The 16,601-nt window shown below is 50.6% G+C and overlaps 1 protein-coding gene across 3 annotated transcripts in view; it reads right to left on the bottom strand.

Annotated features, from left to right (window-relative positions):
* CTCFL (CCCTC-binding factor like) overlaps positions 1–16,388 on the bottom strand; it is a 29,810-nt gene extending 13,422 nt beyond the window's left edge. Inside the window, exons 1-9 of one of the 3 annotated variants that reach the window (XM_045053455.1) lie at positions 16,071–16,388; positions 14,916–15,463; positions 13,988–14,213; positions 13,444–13,521; positions 9,559–9,729; positions 9,107–9,240; positions 6,253–6,373; positions 4,771–4,920; positions 2,460–2,620 (exon numbers count right to left, since the gene is read on the bottom strand). In XM_045053455.1, coding sequence (XP_044909390.1) covers positions 2,460–2,620; positions 4,771–4,920; positions 6,253–6,373; positions 9,107–9,240; positions 9,559–9,729; positions 13,444–13,521; positions 13,988–14,213; positions 14,916–15,452 — 1,578 coding nt within the window. In that variant the 5' untranslated portion in view covers positions 15,453–15,463; positions 16,071–16,388. The remainder of the gene's footprint in view (positions 1–2,459; positions 2,621–4,770; positions 4,921–6,252; positions 6,374–9,106; positions 9,241–9,558; positions 9,730–13,443; positions 13,522–13,987; positions 14,214–14,915; positions 15,464–16,070) is intronic. The other 2 variants (XM_045053456.1, XM_023251076.2) reach the window with 2 other exon arrangements.
* Positions 16,389–16,601: the final 213 nt, after the last annotated feature.

Genomic DNA, 16,601 nt, shown 5'->3' with positions numbered 1-16,601 from the left:
AAAATCTAACACCAGAGTTGCAATTCCATGGCTATTTGGCGTTGGAAGTACATTACGCCTCTTAACTTCCTGATAAATATTAGGACAAACCTCAATATCCATTTAAAAGCATAAAGCTGATAATAACTGTTCTTAGCAAAGAAAAAATTAGGAATTTTAACTAAGATTGACACAAGTAAATAACCTGGAGAAGCCGGGGCACCTGGACGGCTCAGTCGGTTAAGCATCTGACTCTTGGTTTCCGCTCAGGTCATGATGACACCGTTCGTGAGTTCAAGCCCCGTGTCAGGCTCCGCACTTAGTGTGGAGCCTGCTTGGGATTCTCTCTCTCCCTCTCTCTGCCACTCCCCCGTTCTCTCCCTTTCTCTCTCTCTCAAATAAATAAATAAGCTTTCAAAAATTTTGGAGAAGCATGACAAAAATATATATAAAGTCAAGCGAACGTACCCATTTTATTTGTTTTATTTAAAATGCTATGACCGGGGCGCCTGGGTGGCTCAGTCGGTTGGGCGACCGACTTCGGCTCAGGTCATGATCTCACAGTCTGTGAGTTCGAGCCCCGCGTCGGGCTCTGTGCTGACAGCTCAGAGCCTGGAGCCTGTTTCAGATTCTATGTCTCCCTCTCTCTGCCCCTCCTCTGTTCATGCTCTGTCTCTCTCTGTCTCAAAAATAACTAAACGTTAAAAATTTTAAAAAAAATTAAAAAAAAATGCTATGACCATGCAGAGGAAACACACACCCACTTCTGTGTTACTGTTTATAACCAAACTATATTTCTACAAGGTTTTCTCTTGGGGGTGCTCTCTTCCCACACGCCTTGCCTCCACCCCCCTTCCAGGACAGCGTGGCCTTGGTGGGACCTTGACTTTCAACGTGGGACTGAGCGATGCTGTCCTGGGAGGGAGGGTGAGAGGAAAGACATGTGGGGAAGAGGGTCCTTTTAGTACTCCATTACATGAAAATCAATTGATCTTATACTTTGAGTGAATCTTCTATCTATGCATGATTTTCTAAAATAACAGACTGGTCATTTGGAAAAGTATCAGTTTACCGAGTTATGGACGGCTTCTACACGTTGTCACACTTCACTCCACTACATAAAAAAATGCTTTCTTAAAATCACTCCCATCTCATTAGAGAAGTCTTCAAGTGTCAGAAAGCTTGTCAAGCTCATGGTGGTGGATGTACAGATTTCTAATTGTAATTTCCTCCTGACAGATGAGATTGTATCTCTGGCAACCACATTTTCTTTGAAGTGACGGACTCACTTCATTTACTGTTTTTTTTTTAAACGTTTATTTATTTTTCACAGAGAGAGAGAGAGAGAGAGAGAGAGAGACAGAGCATGAGCGGGGGAGGGGCAGAGAGAGAGGGAGACACAGAATCCGAAGCAGGCTCCAGGCTCTGAACCGACAGCACAGAGCCCGACGCGGGGCTCGAACTCACAGACCGTGAGATCATGACCTGAGCCAAAGTCGGACGCTCAACCGACTGAGCCACCCAGGCACCCCTCACTTCATTTACTTTCAAGAAAAAGGCACTGCATGTTGCCAAATGTCCAATGACTGAAGCAGGAGAGTTTGCCTATCCCTTGTTCTCCCAAGTGAAAACAGCAGTTCACGAAAAAAGTGGCTAGTTGGGCTGGCAACTCACACAATGCCACAGGTGATTCCCTGCACACAGGTGCTGTGCTTTGGAAGACAGCACAGGGGCTCTGTTATTCAAAGATGAGTAACTAGGGGCACCTGGGTGGCTCAGTCAGTTAAGCGTCCAACTTTGGCTCAGGTCATGATCTCAGGTTCATGAGTTCGAGCCCCGTGTTGGGCTCTGTGCTGACAGTTGGGAGCCTGGAGCCTGCTTTGGATTCTGTGTCTCCCTCTCTCTCTGACCCCACCCACTCACACTCTCTCTCTCTCTCCCCCTCAAAAATAAACAAACATCAAAAAAAGAAAACAAAAGATGAGTATCCTGGGTCAAGACTGAATGAAGCTGAGAACTGTTACTCTCTATCAAGGACATTCTTAAGTAAAACCACCCTTCACTTTTGCGGCTGTGCATGAAGGTGAAGAACACAGCAGACGCCAGACCAGCCTGGGGTGACTGCTTTGCTTGTTCTCAGTCACCTCTGCTGCTGTGGCGCCTTCACGGCCGATGTCAACACGGTGAAAAGGGCAAATAATGTATCGGCATGAATCAGTCATCTAACGACAAGAACTTTGATCTTACGGCCCCGACTGGCTGCAGGGACCTCCAGGGGTCTGTAAACCACACTTTGACGAAGTGCTGCTTTCAAGTATTGGCTCACGGCTGCTTTCGGGTTATTCTGAACCGTCTCTCTCACCAAAGCATGATCTTTTTTTTTTTTTCACGATTTTCAAAGCGATGGGGAACCCCAACCCTCCCTCCCTCCGTACACCACTGCCTCCCACCGCCTCCCCAAACTGGCTGAAACCGAGTACCTGCTTGCAGGCGTAAGAGCAGTATTCACACTTGAACCTTTTCTCATTTTTATGGGTCTTCTGGTGCTGAACGAGGGCGTAGCGTTCGTGGAAGACGGCGGTACAGTAACGGCACTTCATTTCCGTGGCTTTGTAAGTATGCAGGTTGAGCAAATGGACACCTAGAATAGTTACAGAACGTTATACGGCAGAACGGTGTTCGGTCAGCTACTCTCCCCTCCCCTCTGAGTCAGGGCTTCTAGACCTCAGCGCTACGGAGCTGGTTTCTTCTTGGTGGGGTGGGCGGGGGGGGGGCGGGCGTGTCCTGGGCACTGAGAATATTTAGATTCCAGTTAAGATTCCTTTCCGCCCCAGCTGTGACAACCAAAATGCCTCTAGATACTGCCAAGTGTCTCTCAGGGAACGAAGTCATTCCCTGCTGGGTGCTGTGCTCAGAAAGGAACCACAGGCTGCCAAGCCCAGGAATTACTCTTTTGACGTGGATTTCAATGTCACTTAAGGCACGGCACGTCCCACCTATTGTGTTCATTTAACAAAGCGCCTTGAGAACCCTATCAGCGAGGCGTGGGCAGGTTTTCAGGAGAACCTTACGGTGGTTTTACATAACAAAGACACAACCTCTGGATTTTAACTGGAAAAAAAAAAAAAAAAAGTCCAAGTGTCGTGTTAAGAGTCAAGGCCCTGTTTTTGCCTCTGTCCTAACGCATGCAGGACTCGCGGTAAGGTCTGATTGGACACGCTCTGGAATAATTTCTGCTGAATGGAGTCCGAAGCACGGTGGTTTGTGATCCTTTGTGTAAGAGGCCAAGCAAAAAGGGACAGCTGGCGGGGGTGCACCCTAGTCGTGCTGTCTCGGGCATGTAAGAGTCTGATTTCTCCCACGGCGGCAGGAAGGGAGACTTCCCTCGCTCACAAAGCATCTTACAGGGGTACATGGGGAGGGCCACCTGCTGAAAGGAGACGTAACCTACATCACTCTGTCGAGCTGTCAGAGACTTGTTTCCTTTCTCGGCAACAGGCCTGCGACCCTTGTGCCCTACAAAGTCCCACCGGGCTGTGTTTTGTGGCACGCCGGTAACTCCAGTAACGTTGACAGAATGTTCTAGATTTTTAAAAGGTAAAGCTTCTTGGGGCACCTGGGTGGCTCAGCCGGTTGAGCGTCCGACTTCAGTTCAGGTCGTGATCTCACGGTTCGTGGGTTCGAGCGCCGAGTCAGCTCTGTGCTGACAGCTAGCTCAGAGCCTGGAGCCTGCTTCGGATTCTGTCTCTCTCCCTCTCTCTGTCCCCCCCGTGCTTTCTCTATCTCAAAAATTAATAAAATGTAAAAAAAAAAAACTTCAAAAAAAAAAGTTAAAGCTTCATTAAACACCCTCACCCTTTCAGAAATGTTTTCCAAACAGTGCACCTCGTCTCCAGGGTTTTCCCCGGGCAAACCGGCGACTTGTACGTCTGCTAACGTGTTTTGAGCATCACAGTGTTACGTACTTTGGAAAAAGAAGTAAGTTCACGGAAAATGGGAAGCCCAGGGACCCCGAGACAAAGCAGGGATGCTCATTTGCTGACGGCTGTGCCCACCACGACCCCACTGCTGAATATGCCTGGTTTCCCCTGCGGGCAGGGTAAAACCCCGAGTCCTAACCCTGGCATTCGAGTAGCTCACGGCGGATTCTGTGGTGTTTTGTGCCACGAAGGGGACGTAACCATGTCACAATAAAGGATTTCAGGCCCTGGCTGGCCTCCTTTGCTGAAGGGAGTTCCTTAAGGGGAGGACTGGTTTTGGTCCTCACTTTTGCCACTTCGGCCGCCAGAACTTTTGAGGATTACAGCAAGAGCCTAAGAAAAGTCTGCGGAGCGTCACTGGTGGGGACATTAACAGAGTCAGAACCTATAATGAGGCCACCTGCGGGCTCCCTGCACCTCCTGACTCGGGGGACTTGGGGACAGATCACTCTATGTCTCTAGTCTCCTTCATCATCTGCTTCATCTGTAAAAGCAGGGCTAGGGTGGGATGAAACGAGACCTGTGAAAATGCTGTAGGAGCTGAAATACCTGTGACTGTCATCGGGTGTACCTGCAACGGAACGGGCCCTCGGCCAGCGCTCCGAGCCGGGCCATGAAACCGCACCTCTTCAGTCTCGCCACTAGATGGCGCCACAGGACCGCTGGGGAAAAAAACCTCCCTCTTCCGGAGTAGGTCCTGCAGCCCAGCTGCCTCCCTGTAACCAGGCCCAGGGCTCCAGGGTCCAGGATGCGCCTCCGAGGAGCCCGCAAATACTGTAGTTAAAGGAAGCTCATTAAGCCAGACACTCACGCAGGTCGCTCTTCCTTGCGATGATGGTGGCACAGTGTGGACACTGGTACTTGGGGACATTCTTGCTGTGCTTCTGCAGAACGTGTATTTTCATGGTGCCGCTCTGCGTGAAGCGTGTGTGGCACACGTGGCATTCGTAGGGCTTCTCACCTGTGACACGGATGACAAAAGTGACCCTCTGCACGGCGGCTTCGCCCAGCAAGCCCTGAACCTCCCCAAAGGTCTTGGGAGCCGAAAGCTTTTCTGCTGTCCCCAGGGCTCCTTTCTCCACCCTTCCCCCAACCGTTTAGCCCCACAGTTTGTGCCGGGTTCCTGAATCAAGCCCAGACAGACAGCGTTGGGTCGAGTAGGGCTGTGTGGACAGTGGCCCAGACGGGCGGCTCTCCTAACATCTGGCGGCTGACTCGTCACTTAGCTATCCGGTTCCTGCCATGGCATCAAGACCCGAGATGTCCACGGAAACGTCTTCTTCGTACCAAAAAGACAAACAAACAAGCAAACAAACAAAAAACCCCACAAAGCGAGTACTAGAAATACCACACGATCCACGAATGCCACTTCTGGGGATTTATGCAAAGAAAACGAAAACAGTAATTCGCAAAGACATGTGCCCCCGTACGTTTACTGCAGCGTTATTTACGAACACCGAGATACGGAAGCAGCCCAGGGTCCGACAGATGGATGGCTACAGGAGATGTGGTAAATACACAACGGAATATCGTTCAGCCACAAAACAAGAATGAAATCTTGCCATTTCCAACAACATGGACGGACTTAGGGGGCGTCGGCCTCCGTGAAAGAGGCAGATGGAGAAAGACAAATACCTATGTTGTCACTTATATGTGGGATCTTTGGAACAAAACAGACTCATAAATACAGAGAACTGGTAGTTTCCACAGGACGGGGCGGGTGGGGGGGGGCAGCCGAGGGACGGGCCAACAGGTGAAGGGCATTACGAAGCACCAAACTAGCACACTTTACGTTTTGCCTTAAAACTGAAGGGTCCCCGGGGCGCCTCGGGTGGCTCAGACGGTTAAGCGTCCGACTTCGGCTCAGGTCACGATACCGCGGTCCGCGCGTTCGAGCCCCGCGTCGGGCTCTGGGCTGACAGCTTGGAGCCTGGAACCTGCCGCGGATTCTGTGTCTCCCTCTCTCTCTGCCCCTCCCTCACTCTCCATCTCTCTCTCAAAATAAAATAATAAACTTTAAAAAAAACCCTGAAGGGTCGGTTAAGCATGTGACTTTAAGCTCCCCGACAAACCTCGCCAGCAGGCACTGGACGGCGTCCTACTTAGCCCCACGGGGTCCCAGCACGGTACTCACGTGGCCTCCCTCTGCGCCAAACAGGCACAGAAGTGCGGATCCAGATCCCCGTGTCGGAAAAGCACAAAGAAATTCACTCTGCCGCCCGAGCTCTAACTGGGTGGCGGGGAGACAGGGCACCGGCCGAGCCCCTGGGCCGCCCGCAGGGCCCGTCCTCACCTGAGTGTGTCCTCATGTGTCGCTTCAGCTTGTAGGTGTCTTTGCTGGCGTAGCTGCACAGGCTGCACTGGAAGGGACGCTCCCCCGTGTGCGAGCGGGTGTGTCGCTTTAGCTTGCTCGCCTGGCGAACAGAGGAAAGGCCGCTGGTACCCCCGAAACCTCAGGGCGGTGGCTCTGTCGGCAAAGCGTTCGACTGCGGCTCAGCCCGCGATCTCGCGGGCTCGTGGGTTCGAGCCCCGCGTCGGGCTCTGTGCGGACGGCTCGCTGGAGCCCGCTTCGGGTTCTGTGTCTCCCTCTCTCTGCCCCTCCCCTGCTCACACTCTGTCTGTCTGTCTCTCTCTCTCTCTCTCAACAATAAACATTAAAAGGAACAAAAAGAAAATAATAAAAAGCGGTAGAGTCTTCAACTAATCAGAGTTATAAAAGATGCAGAAATCGGCCCGAGTTTAACCTCAGAGTGTATTTCACACACTGAAAAACATGAACCGGTCATTATTTTTATTTTCTGTCGTGGACGAAGTTTCTCATTTGATTGTGTGTGTGTGTGTCTGTGTGTGTGTGTGATCCTTTGTGGATAACGAGCAGTCATTTCGAGAGACTCTCAGGTTCAACTTCACTTTTACAAAGGGAAAACTGAACTCTAGCGGCTCAAAGCCATACATGATTTTATTTGCATTTCCAAGGCAACATGCATTCAATAGCTGTAAAGTTTAGATCAGGCTGCGGTGCACAGAGGGGACCTGCGTAAATAAAGCAGGAAGCTTGAGGCATCAGGTCTTTGATGGGACGTTTCCCTACGGGCCCTTCAAGTTCACAGTTCTGTGGACCCCCATGGCACGTGGACCAAGAGAGGGCTTGCTTTCTATCAAGGGCAGGTTCTGTGTGTTAGTGATTTGTTTATAAGATGAAACTTTAAAGTAAAAGGAAACAAATTCTAATTTGATTAACTACATATCCCAGGCAATTAGTTAAAAGGCAAATACTCCCTCCCATCTGATCATTTTTGGCCTGACTGAGCGCCTTCTAGAACTGCTCTTTTTCTGCGTGTGCTGACGGCAGGCCCGTATCTGCCTTTAGCGGACACGGCCCCATCAGCCACACTCGGGCGACGGAGGTCAGAAAGCCCATGTCAGCCCTGAGCGCCATCCCAGGAAGGCTGTGCTTGGGTCTGGCTCCCCAGTATGGGATAAGCATACAGAAGCCTGGAGAACATTCAAGAACAACAGGAGACTTAGGACAGAAAACAAGGCCCAAACCGAAAAATGCAGCTTGGATTTTTAGAAGAAAAGTAGACGTCTTTGGGTATATTAGAAGGCAAAGCGAGATGTTTTAGCAACAACAGCACGAAAAGTTTGGGGAGCGGTGAGAGGGAGCTAAGGCGGCTGTGACAGATGTCCCCCGTGGCTGCAAAGGGAGGAGGGGACAAGGCGCGTTGATAAGGTGTCAGGAGCGCTGTGATCTGCCTACGGCTCTGGTACCTTCCTGTTGGCCCAAGCGTCAAGGGATGGTGAGGGGGGCCTAGGCGGCTCCCCGCTCAGAACCGAGCAGCAGGGAAAGGCTTGGAAACCGTACAAAAGGGGTGATGGCAGCAGCTGGGGGTTCCTCTGTCGAGGCCGACCAGCCCCCGAGCTGCACGCGGACTGCCCACCCCCGAGAAGGGCCTCTGCCAACACACAAGCTTGCTCGGAGAGCCAGGAGGACACCAACGACGGGGCCACTCCGGGCCTCGGGTCCTCAGGCGGCTTTGAGTTCTGAAACCTCCTCTCGGGGTTTCCACGCGCAGCCACCACCTTTAACTCCGATGGCAAATCATTTTTAAAAATAGTAACAGTGGGGGGAAAAGAATTCCTGGAACCAAATCCTGACCCCATGCGCGAACTTTCCTAGTTGATGAAACACGGTTGCACCACGACTGTATTTAAACTTGAGGCCTCCCCTTTAACTCCGTTCCTCTCGTGCGTGTGATCCCTTCCCAACTGGGCTCAGACTCAGGACAGAGGGCCGAGTCCTTAAAGGGTGACCGCAGAGACCTGACGTTGGAAAGGAAGTGTCACATTCTTGTGTCGTTTCATTTAGGGTGCGGCTAGGCCTGCCAGAAAGTATAAATACAAGAGAATTCAAAGGAACACGACACATAACTGGAAATCTGAGAAAGGTGGTCTGTCTGTAATTAAGACAGGAAACGGGCCGTGTCTGAATGCTCACACAAGTCGCTTTATATCTGACCAGGGGCCCCGGAGGTAAGGTCCGAAGTTGCAGCAAAAACCCACACTGAATCTGTGTTCTATGTTAGAGCAAATACATTTTGATTTTGTAGAACTGACTACACTCCACAGAACACCACATGGAACTTAACACACTTGCGAATTATTTCCCAAGTAGAAGTGATTGTATTTGTAATTCGTACACCTTTCATGTTGCTTTCACGAGTTGGTAATCAAAAAAAAAAAAAAAAAAAGATCTAATTTTCTATATTAAACGTATAAAATAAAAACAAGTATTATTTCCCACATAGATTTTCTACGAATAATACCTTTAGCGAAACGTATTTTGTAAGAGATTCTGTTAGTGTGACTTAACTTTTGCGTCAAGTTTTTAAATTTCTCGTCTAATGTTTATTTTTGAGAGAGAGACAGAGTGTGAGCAGGGGAGGGACAGAGAGAGAAAGGGAGACAGAGGATTTGAAGCAGGCTCCAAACTCTGTCAGCAGAGAGCCCGACGTGGGGCTTGAACTCACAAACCATGAGATCATGAGCTGAGCTGAAGTCGGACACTTAACCAACTGAGCCACTCAGGCGCCCCGTGTCAAGTGAGAAAGAATGCCACAAAGCTCTACAGACAAGGACGGACTTACTTCCACACTGGCATACTTGCAGATGGAACATTTAAAGGGTTTCTCGTGCGTGTGTTTGTAACGTCTGTGTCGGACAAGTTCTCCACTGGTGACAAATGCCATGACACAGTCACCACACTTGTAGGGCCTGGTTCCTGTAAAATCACATAGTTCAGCCTTTTCAGATAAGACTTCACCACACATATCCCTAGGGATTTATAACCTATCAACTAGACTCCGTTTCAAAACGCTCTAACAATGAAGAAGAGGTCCTGTAAACCCTAACTACCCCCAGACACGTGTGAGAAGAAAATCTTTGTAACATTCGATGTTTTTAAGCACAATCGAAGAAGACAAAACCAAAGGGGTCGAAACAAGCATGTCGCTCTCAAGTGCAGATAGGTGGATTCGCATTCGTACGTAAACCTTAACACGCATCCTTCATGGGAAGTAATTCTTCTCCCCTGGTTTACCTGTGTGAGTGTTGATATGATTCCGCAGAAGAGTGACCGTGCGGAAAGCTTTCAGGCACAGGTGGCACACGTGGGGCTTTTCGGTGCTGTGAGTTTTCATATGACGATTAAAACTCGAAATTCTGGACGAGGTGAACACGCAGCTGTCACAGCAGAAGGGTCGTTTTGCTTCTGCAGGAAGAAGATACAGAGTTTGTGTATTTGTAAAAATCTTTCGTTTAGATGTTGAAATTCCACTGAAACACATCAAAGTCACTTGGTACATCCTTTTTTTTTTTTTTTTATGCATAATATGGTAACCCAACAGGAGACGTTCCATCCAAACGGTGACCGGAAGAGCTGAGGCAACTCTAGCAATAGACAAAACAGACTTAAGGCAAATAGTGTTCCAAGAGACAATTAAGGACGTTATATAACGATAACAGACTCGATCTATCACAAAGGTAGAACAGTTATAAACATACATGCGCCCCATGACAGAGTCCCAAAATACTTGAAGCAAAAATTGACAGAAGTGAAGGTGGAGAGAGGCGCTTGGAGATTTCAACACCCTACTTTCTACAATGGAGAGGACAACTAGACGGAAGATCAGCAAGGAAACAGAAGACCCCCCGCCATCAACCAAACAGACGTGACAGACATCCACAGAACACCACTCAACACCAGCACAGTGCACATTATTCTCCTCACGTGCAACCAGAAACTTCCTCAGGAAAAGCCACGTGTCAGGCCACAAAACAAGTGTCAATAAATTTAAAAATATAGAAATCACATGCTCTCTGACCATGATGGCACTAAAGTGGCAATCGGTAACAGAAGGAAGTTTGGAAAATTCACACATATGTGGAAATTAAACAACACGCTCACAGGTGACCGATGGGTCAAAGAAGACATCACCAAGACACCGCGAGATGCTCTGAGCTGAATGGAAGTGACACACAAGCACACCAAAGCTTATAGCGTGTAGCGAAAGCAGTGCTCGGAGGAAAAGTTTTAGGTGTAGACACCTACGTTAAAAAAGAAAAAGCATTTCGGGTCAATAACCTAACTTTACATCCTGAGGAACTAGAAAAATAAGAGAAATCTAAACCCAAAGCTAGCAGAAGGAAGGAGATCATGAAGACTGGAGTGGAGATAAAGGAGATCGAAGACAGAAAAACAACAGAACTGATGAGAGCAAAAATAGGTTCTTTGAAAAGATCACCACTGACAAACCTTTACCCGGACTTGCAACTGGGAAACAAACGAGACAAGTCAAATGAGCAAAAGCAGGAAGGGAAAGCGGGGACGTTGCTACCAACTGCACAGAGGGACAGAGGTTATAAGAGAATACTGCGAGCCACTGTCTGCCAGCAAACCAGATAACCCAGAGAAAATGGAAAATTCTTAGAAACACACAAACCACCATAACCGGCTCCAGAAGAAACAGCAAATTGGAATAGCGCTATAGCAAACAAAGAGATTGAGTCATTCATCAAAAAAACTACCCACAAAGAAATCCCTAGGACCAGAGGGATTTACTGGAGAATTCTACCAGGTGCTTAAAGAATTAACATCAATCCTGGGGCGCCTGGGTGGCTCAGTCGCTTAAGCGTCCGACTGCGGCTCGGGTCACGATCTCGCGGTTCGTGAGTTCGAGCCCCGCGTCGGGCTCTGTGCCGACGGCTCGGAGCCCGGAGCCTGCTTCGGATTCTGTGTCTCCGTCTCTCTCTGCCCCTCCCCCACTCGTGCTCTGTCTCTCTCTATCAAAAATAAATAAAATGTTAAAAAAAAAAAGGAATTAACATCAATCCTTTTTCAAAGTTCAGGCACAAAAAAGTAGGACCCTTCCATGAGGCCAGCATTACTCAGACACCAAAGACACCAATCGTCAAATCTTCAGTAGAATTCCAATAAACCAAACCCAGTAGTAGTTTATTAAAAGGATTGTGCACCAGGACCAAGTGGAATTTATCCCAGGAATGGAAGGGTGGTGGGACGTATGGAAACCAATCACTGCAACACGCCATATTCACAAAAGGAAGGGGAAGGAAAACGCGGTCATCTCAACAGCTTCAGAAAAAAGCACTTTACGAATTCCAACAACACCCAATAAACTTGGAATAGAAGGTTCATGGGTTGACCTGCGTTCCCCAAAAAGATACACTGAAATCCTAACGGCAGATGTCTGTAACTGTGACCTTACCTGCAAATAGGACCTTTGTAGATGTCATCAAGTTTAGATGATCATGCCGGATGAGGGTGGGTCCTAATCCAGTATGATTGGTACCCGAGTGAGAACAGAAGAAACAGAGAGAGAGACACACACACACAGGGAAGGAGAGTTTTACGTGACAACGTGGGCAGACACCAGTGATATATCTATAAGCCAAAAAATGTCGTGATTGTGACAACGGCCAGACGCTCAGAAAAAGGCACAGAACATGTTCTTTCCTAGAACCTTCCAACATCATGATCTCGATCTCAGGTTTCCAGCCTTTGGGACCACGAGAGAATCCATTTTTGTCGTTTACAGCACCCAGCTTGCGGTATTTTGTTACGGCAGGCACCGGGAAACGAATACAGGCACCAATTAAAAAATAAAAGATTTCAACAGACATTCCTCCGAAGAAGATCTACGAGTGGCCAATAAGCACATCAAAATATATGCGACATCATCAGGCGCCAGGAAATCGCAAATCAAAACCACAATGAGATAACTCTTTACATCCACTAGGATGGCTATTATGGTTTCAAGACGGGAAGTTAAGTGTCAGCAAGGACGTGGAGACACTGGGACCCTCTGACACTGCTGGTGGGATTGTAAATCGGGGCAGCTGCAACCGTGAGTTGCAGCCGGAAGAACAGAGAGAAAGCATTCCAACAAAAGCCCGTGCGCGAATGTTCACGGCGGCACTCTGGCGATGGGTGGACGGAGGGGAACGAAATAGGCTGTACCCACGACGCAGTACGACTCAGGAATGAAGGAACAAAGCCCTGGTAAATGCTACAACGTGGGCGAAGCTTGCAAACATTAGGCCAAGGGAAGACACCCAGACACAAAAGGCCACGTGTTTTAGGTGCACGAGTCCATGTAAGGGAAATGTCCAGAACGTCCCAATGCTACGTGGGAATACTTTGGGGGATGAAAACAGCCTGGAATTAGTGGTGAGGGTTGCACAAAATTGTGAACATATTAAAAATAAAGCGAGCTAGGAATTGGGAATTTGGGGGTACAATCTCCTGCTTTAAATACAGGAGAAACGCTATATACGGGGACACACATCCTAGCAAAGGTTGCAAACTCAACCCCCTGCTGAGGCCAGAGGCGATAAACCCAAATAAATGCTTCTACCCACAGGTTAAGATCAGGTTAAGTGACTTTCGAAACTGAGTCACCTCCCCACCCCGGCCACCTGCGGCTGAGAGGAAACAGCCGAGCATTGCCAGATTTGACTTTGCAGAGATGAGCTAGAAACTGAGATTTGGGGGACGAACTCTCTTGATTTAAGTAAGCGAGACCCTGGTATTTTCTAAAAAGCTCAACAATTTTTGAGGGTTAATTTGTTTCGTGGGCGACCGCCAGGCCACCTCGGTTTTTTAAAAAAAAAATTTTTTTTTCAACGTTTATTTATTTTTCGGACAGAGAGAGACAGAGCATGAACGGGGGAGGGGCAGAGAGAGAGGGAGACACAGAACCGGAAACAGGCTCCAGGCTCTGAGCCATCAGCCCAGAGCCTGACGCGGGGCTCGAACTCCCGGACCGCGAGATCGTGACCTGGCTGAAGTCGGACGCTTCACCGACTGCGCCACCCAGGCGCCCCCAGGCAACCTCAGTTTTAACGTGACTCTAAGAGCTTCAAGGTCCTTCTTAACCTGGCCTCATCACCCTCTTTGAGCACCCACCTTGGGGCTTTCCGGGAGCCGTCCACTCTACGAAGGCACGTACTTCTGGAGCTACCCCCACGGGCCATCTCCTGCCGCCTGGAATGGTGATCCCGTCTTAATGGTTTCTGAGTCCTCTCCCTGGGCCTCGCCTAACATCAGATGCTCTGCTGCCTGGCACTCTGGTGCCTTGTCACCCCTTCTCCCGGCCCCGAGGCCCTCGCCCTCACCTCCATCAGCCCTGCATTCCCCTGCCCCCGTCTTCCCGTTTCCACCCGCCAGCTGCAAACTAGGGGCAGATCAGGGCCCACCTTCTCTGTTCTCACGCAGCACTTGTCAGAACTAATTTTATAATGCCTTTAGAACATTTCTGTCCGAGACACAAAGGTCTTTGGGGTTCGGTTCCCCATACAGACCATTAGCTTAAATTTTCTGCCGTTTCCTGACATTTTGGAAGCCAACCGAAAGGCGACCCCATAAAATTTCAACCCCCATCCCGTTCCCCTGAAGGAAAAGCGCACCCCCCTGGGACGCAGGGTCTCTGACGCTAAACGAACCGGCCTACCCTTTGCCTTTTTCTGATTGTCTGTAGAGTTGGCTTTTTCAACATGGCCTTGACCGGAGGCAGGTCTGTCTTCCTGTTCTCCCACGTTTAAGTTTGAAATTGTCAGAACAATTTCGTCACTTCCTTCGTCTCCAGGCTTGGCTTCCACGAGAAAGAATTGCTCCTGGGTCTGGGCGCGGAACCCTCCTTCAGCAGACGGCTGGTCCTCCCCCTGACCTTTCTCAAGCTGATAAACAAAAATGAGTATTCACACAAATACTATACTCTCGATGACAATCGATAAAACTCTTTGACGTGATGAAACCGCAGAATAGGTAAAGAGGAACAAAATACTAAAGAAGCACAGATTATTCAGTGCAACCAAAATGCTTAAGCCATAAGTACTAAGCATCAAGGGTTCTGATAATAAAATGTCACACAATTTTAAAACAAAACAAAACAAAACACACGCACAGCACCCTGTAGTATTCTCATCTAATTATTTAAGCTCTTAGAAAAGAACATGAAGGGGGCACCTGGGTGGCTCAGTCGATTGAGCGACCGACCCAACTTCGGCTCAGGTCACGATCTCACAGTTCGTGGGTTCGAGCCCCGCACCGGGTTCTGTGCTGACAGCTCGGGGGCCTGAAGTCTGCTTCGGATTCTGTGTCTCCCTCTCTCTCTGCCCCTCCCCACATTCTCTCTCTCGCTCTCAAAAATAAACATTAAAGCAAAAAAAAAAAAAGAAAGAAAAGAACATAAGGTCTCCCAAGATCTTCCCAGGGCATTATTTTTACCGTGCTTAATTTTAAAGTGCGATTTTTAAACTGCTTGTCCATACCTAATACCGCACCAAGAGCCACTTTTTAAAAAAACAACCACAAAAAAAGAAAAGCCGCTAGGAGTTTTTCCTCTATGTACAGGGTCTGTTTATTAAAACCGGCCGTACCTTGACCCACCCGGTGCTTTCGGCCAAGCTCACCACAAACTTGGTGTCTTCGCTGGCCACGGCCACACTGCCCTCCAGAACGTGAAGCTGCATCACCTCCAGCTCTTGTAAAGTGTACGCCTCTTCCTGGATGCTAATGGCCACGCACTGCTGGGACCCCTCGTCCAGCCACAGCAGAGACTGCTCCCCGCCGCTGGCCTGCCGGACCGCCCCCTGCACCCCTTCCCGGCCCTGCGGTGTCAGCCAGCCGACGTCCTGTAGCTGCACGTCTTCGGAGGAAAAGTGCACCGTCTGCAGGGTCACGATGTGCTTCTCGCTCTCCTCCGTGGTGAGCACCAGCCCCCGCTCCCCCTCCAGCATCTTGGCCTCGAGGAGCCCATACGTGTCCTGGGCCTCCACATTTCCGGGGCCCAGGTGTTCCCTCCCTCTGCACGCTCCCTCTTCCTGCACCACTTCCAGGGCTTTTGGTGGCATCAACTCCCATGCTTTGATTTTGGTAAACTGCTCAGAAGGGACGGAGAGCTCAGTCCCTGCCATGGTGACGTGGCCTGTGTAAGAAAGAAGCGAGCCGTCTTGGTAGGGCACAGAGCGGTTCGATCAAGGCATGCCAAGGTCCTGGCCTACGAGTCAGGACTAAGTTGATTTTGCCTAGGCCTGGAAGGGGCTGAGCCTAAACAGGGTTTACGCTAAAGCCGGCATTAGTCCAGAAGATTCTAGAACCCACGGGGTTGGGCCTGAAGTCGGCTTTTGGCAAATGCACGTTCCAGGCCTAGCAAAGGGTGGGGGTGGGGGGGCGCTTAGCAGGGTCCGGGGACGTGCACGCCGCTAGGCCTAGAAAGCTCGGGTCTGAGCGGGCTTTCAGCAAACGCACGTGCAAGGTCGGGGGGGGGGGGCCTGAGCAAACTTTCCACCACCAGGCACGTCCAGATCGAGCGCCGTCTGTGCCGCGTGCACTTTGGGCCTGGAGCCCATGCAATCTCGGCGGAGCTTCAGCCCTGGGCATGCACACCCTCGGCGTTTGGGGCGCCCCCACTCCCGGTCTCACCCGACCCCGGCCCTCCACGCCTAGCCCCCAGCCCCTCCCTCCCACGCCCTCGTGGCACCAGCCTGTGTCCCGGAGGGGCCTGGCGTCCAGCCCCCGGGGCGGCCCCTCACCCGGGAGGCGTGGCCTGGGCGCCAAGCCCACCCCGTCTCGACGCGGGGTGGCCTCCGCCTCGAGCCAGCCGCGAGCCGTGTGCTGCCAGCTACCACCTACAGCTCGCAGGCCGCTTGGATGCGAGGGTCAATGCGGCAGTGGCAGCGCGCAGGCGCTGGGCTGGGCGGGAAAGGGGCTCAGCGTGCAAGGGGCGGAGCCAGGGGAGAGTGTCGATGCAAGGGACGATGGGGGCGTTGGAGGGGGAGGGGCACCCTCAGGGGGAGCCGAGACCCGGATAGATATGGAGTGGAAATGGGGGCCACCTGCAAGGGGCACACGGGGGACGGATAGGGGGGAAAGTATACGGGCACCTGCAGGGGGCGCAGAGAGACCCTAGGGACAGAGTAGTGGGGGCACCTGGGTGGGGGAGGGACTAAGATGGGGGGAGGGGGAATGCACGAGGGAGGGAAATGGGACCTGCAAAGGGCGCCGAGAGACCCCGGGGGCAGGTGGATGGGAAAGGGGAGTGGTGGGGGCACCTGGGGGGGGGG

This window comes from Felis catus, chromosome A3 (genome assembly GCF_018350175.1).
Source record: "Felis catus isolate Fca126 chromosome A3, F.catus_Fca126_mat1.0, whole genome shotgun sequence".
Lineage (NCBI taxonomy): Eukaryota > Metazoa > Chordata > Mammalia > Carnivora > Felidae > Felis > Felis catus.
The sequence above is the reverse complement of the archived record's forward strand: the minus strand, read 5'-3'. Positions and strand labels throughout refer to the sequence as shown.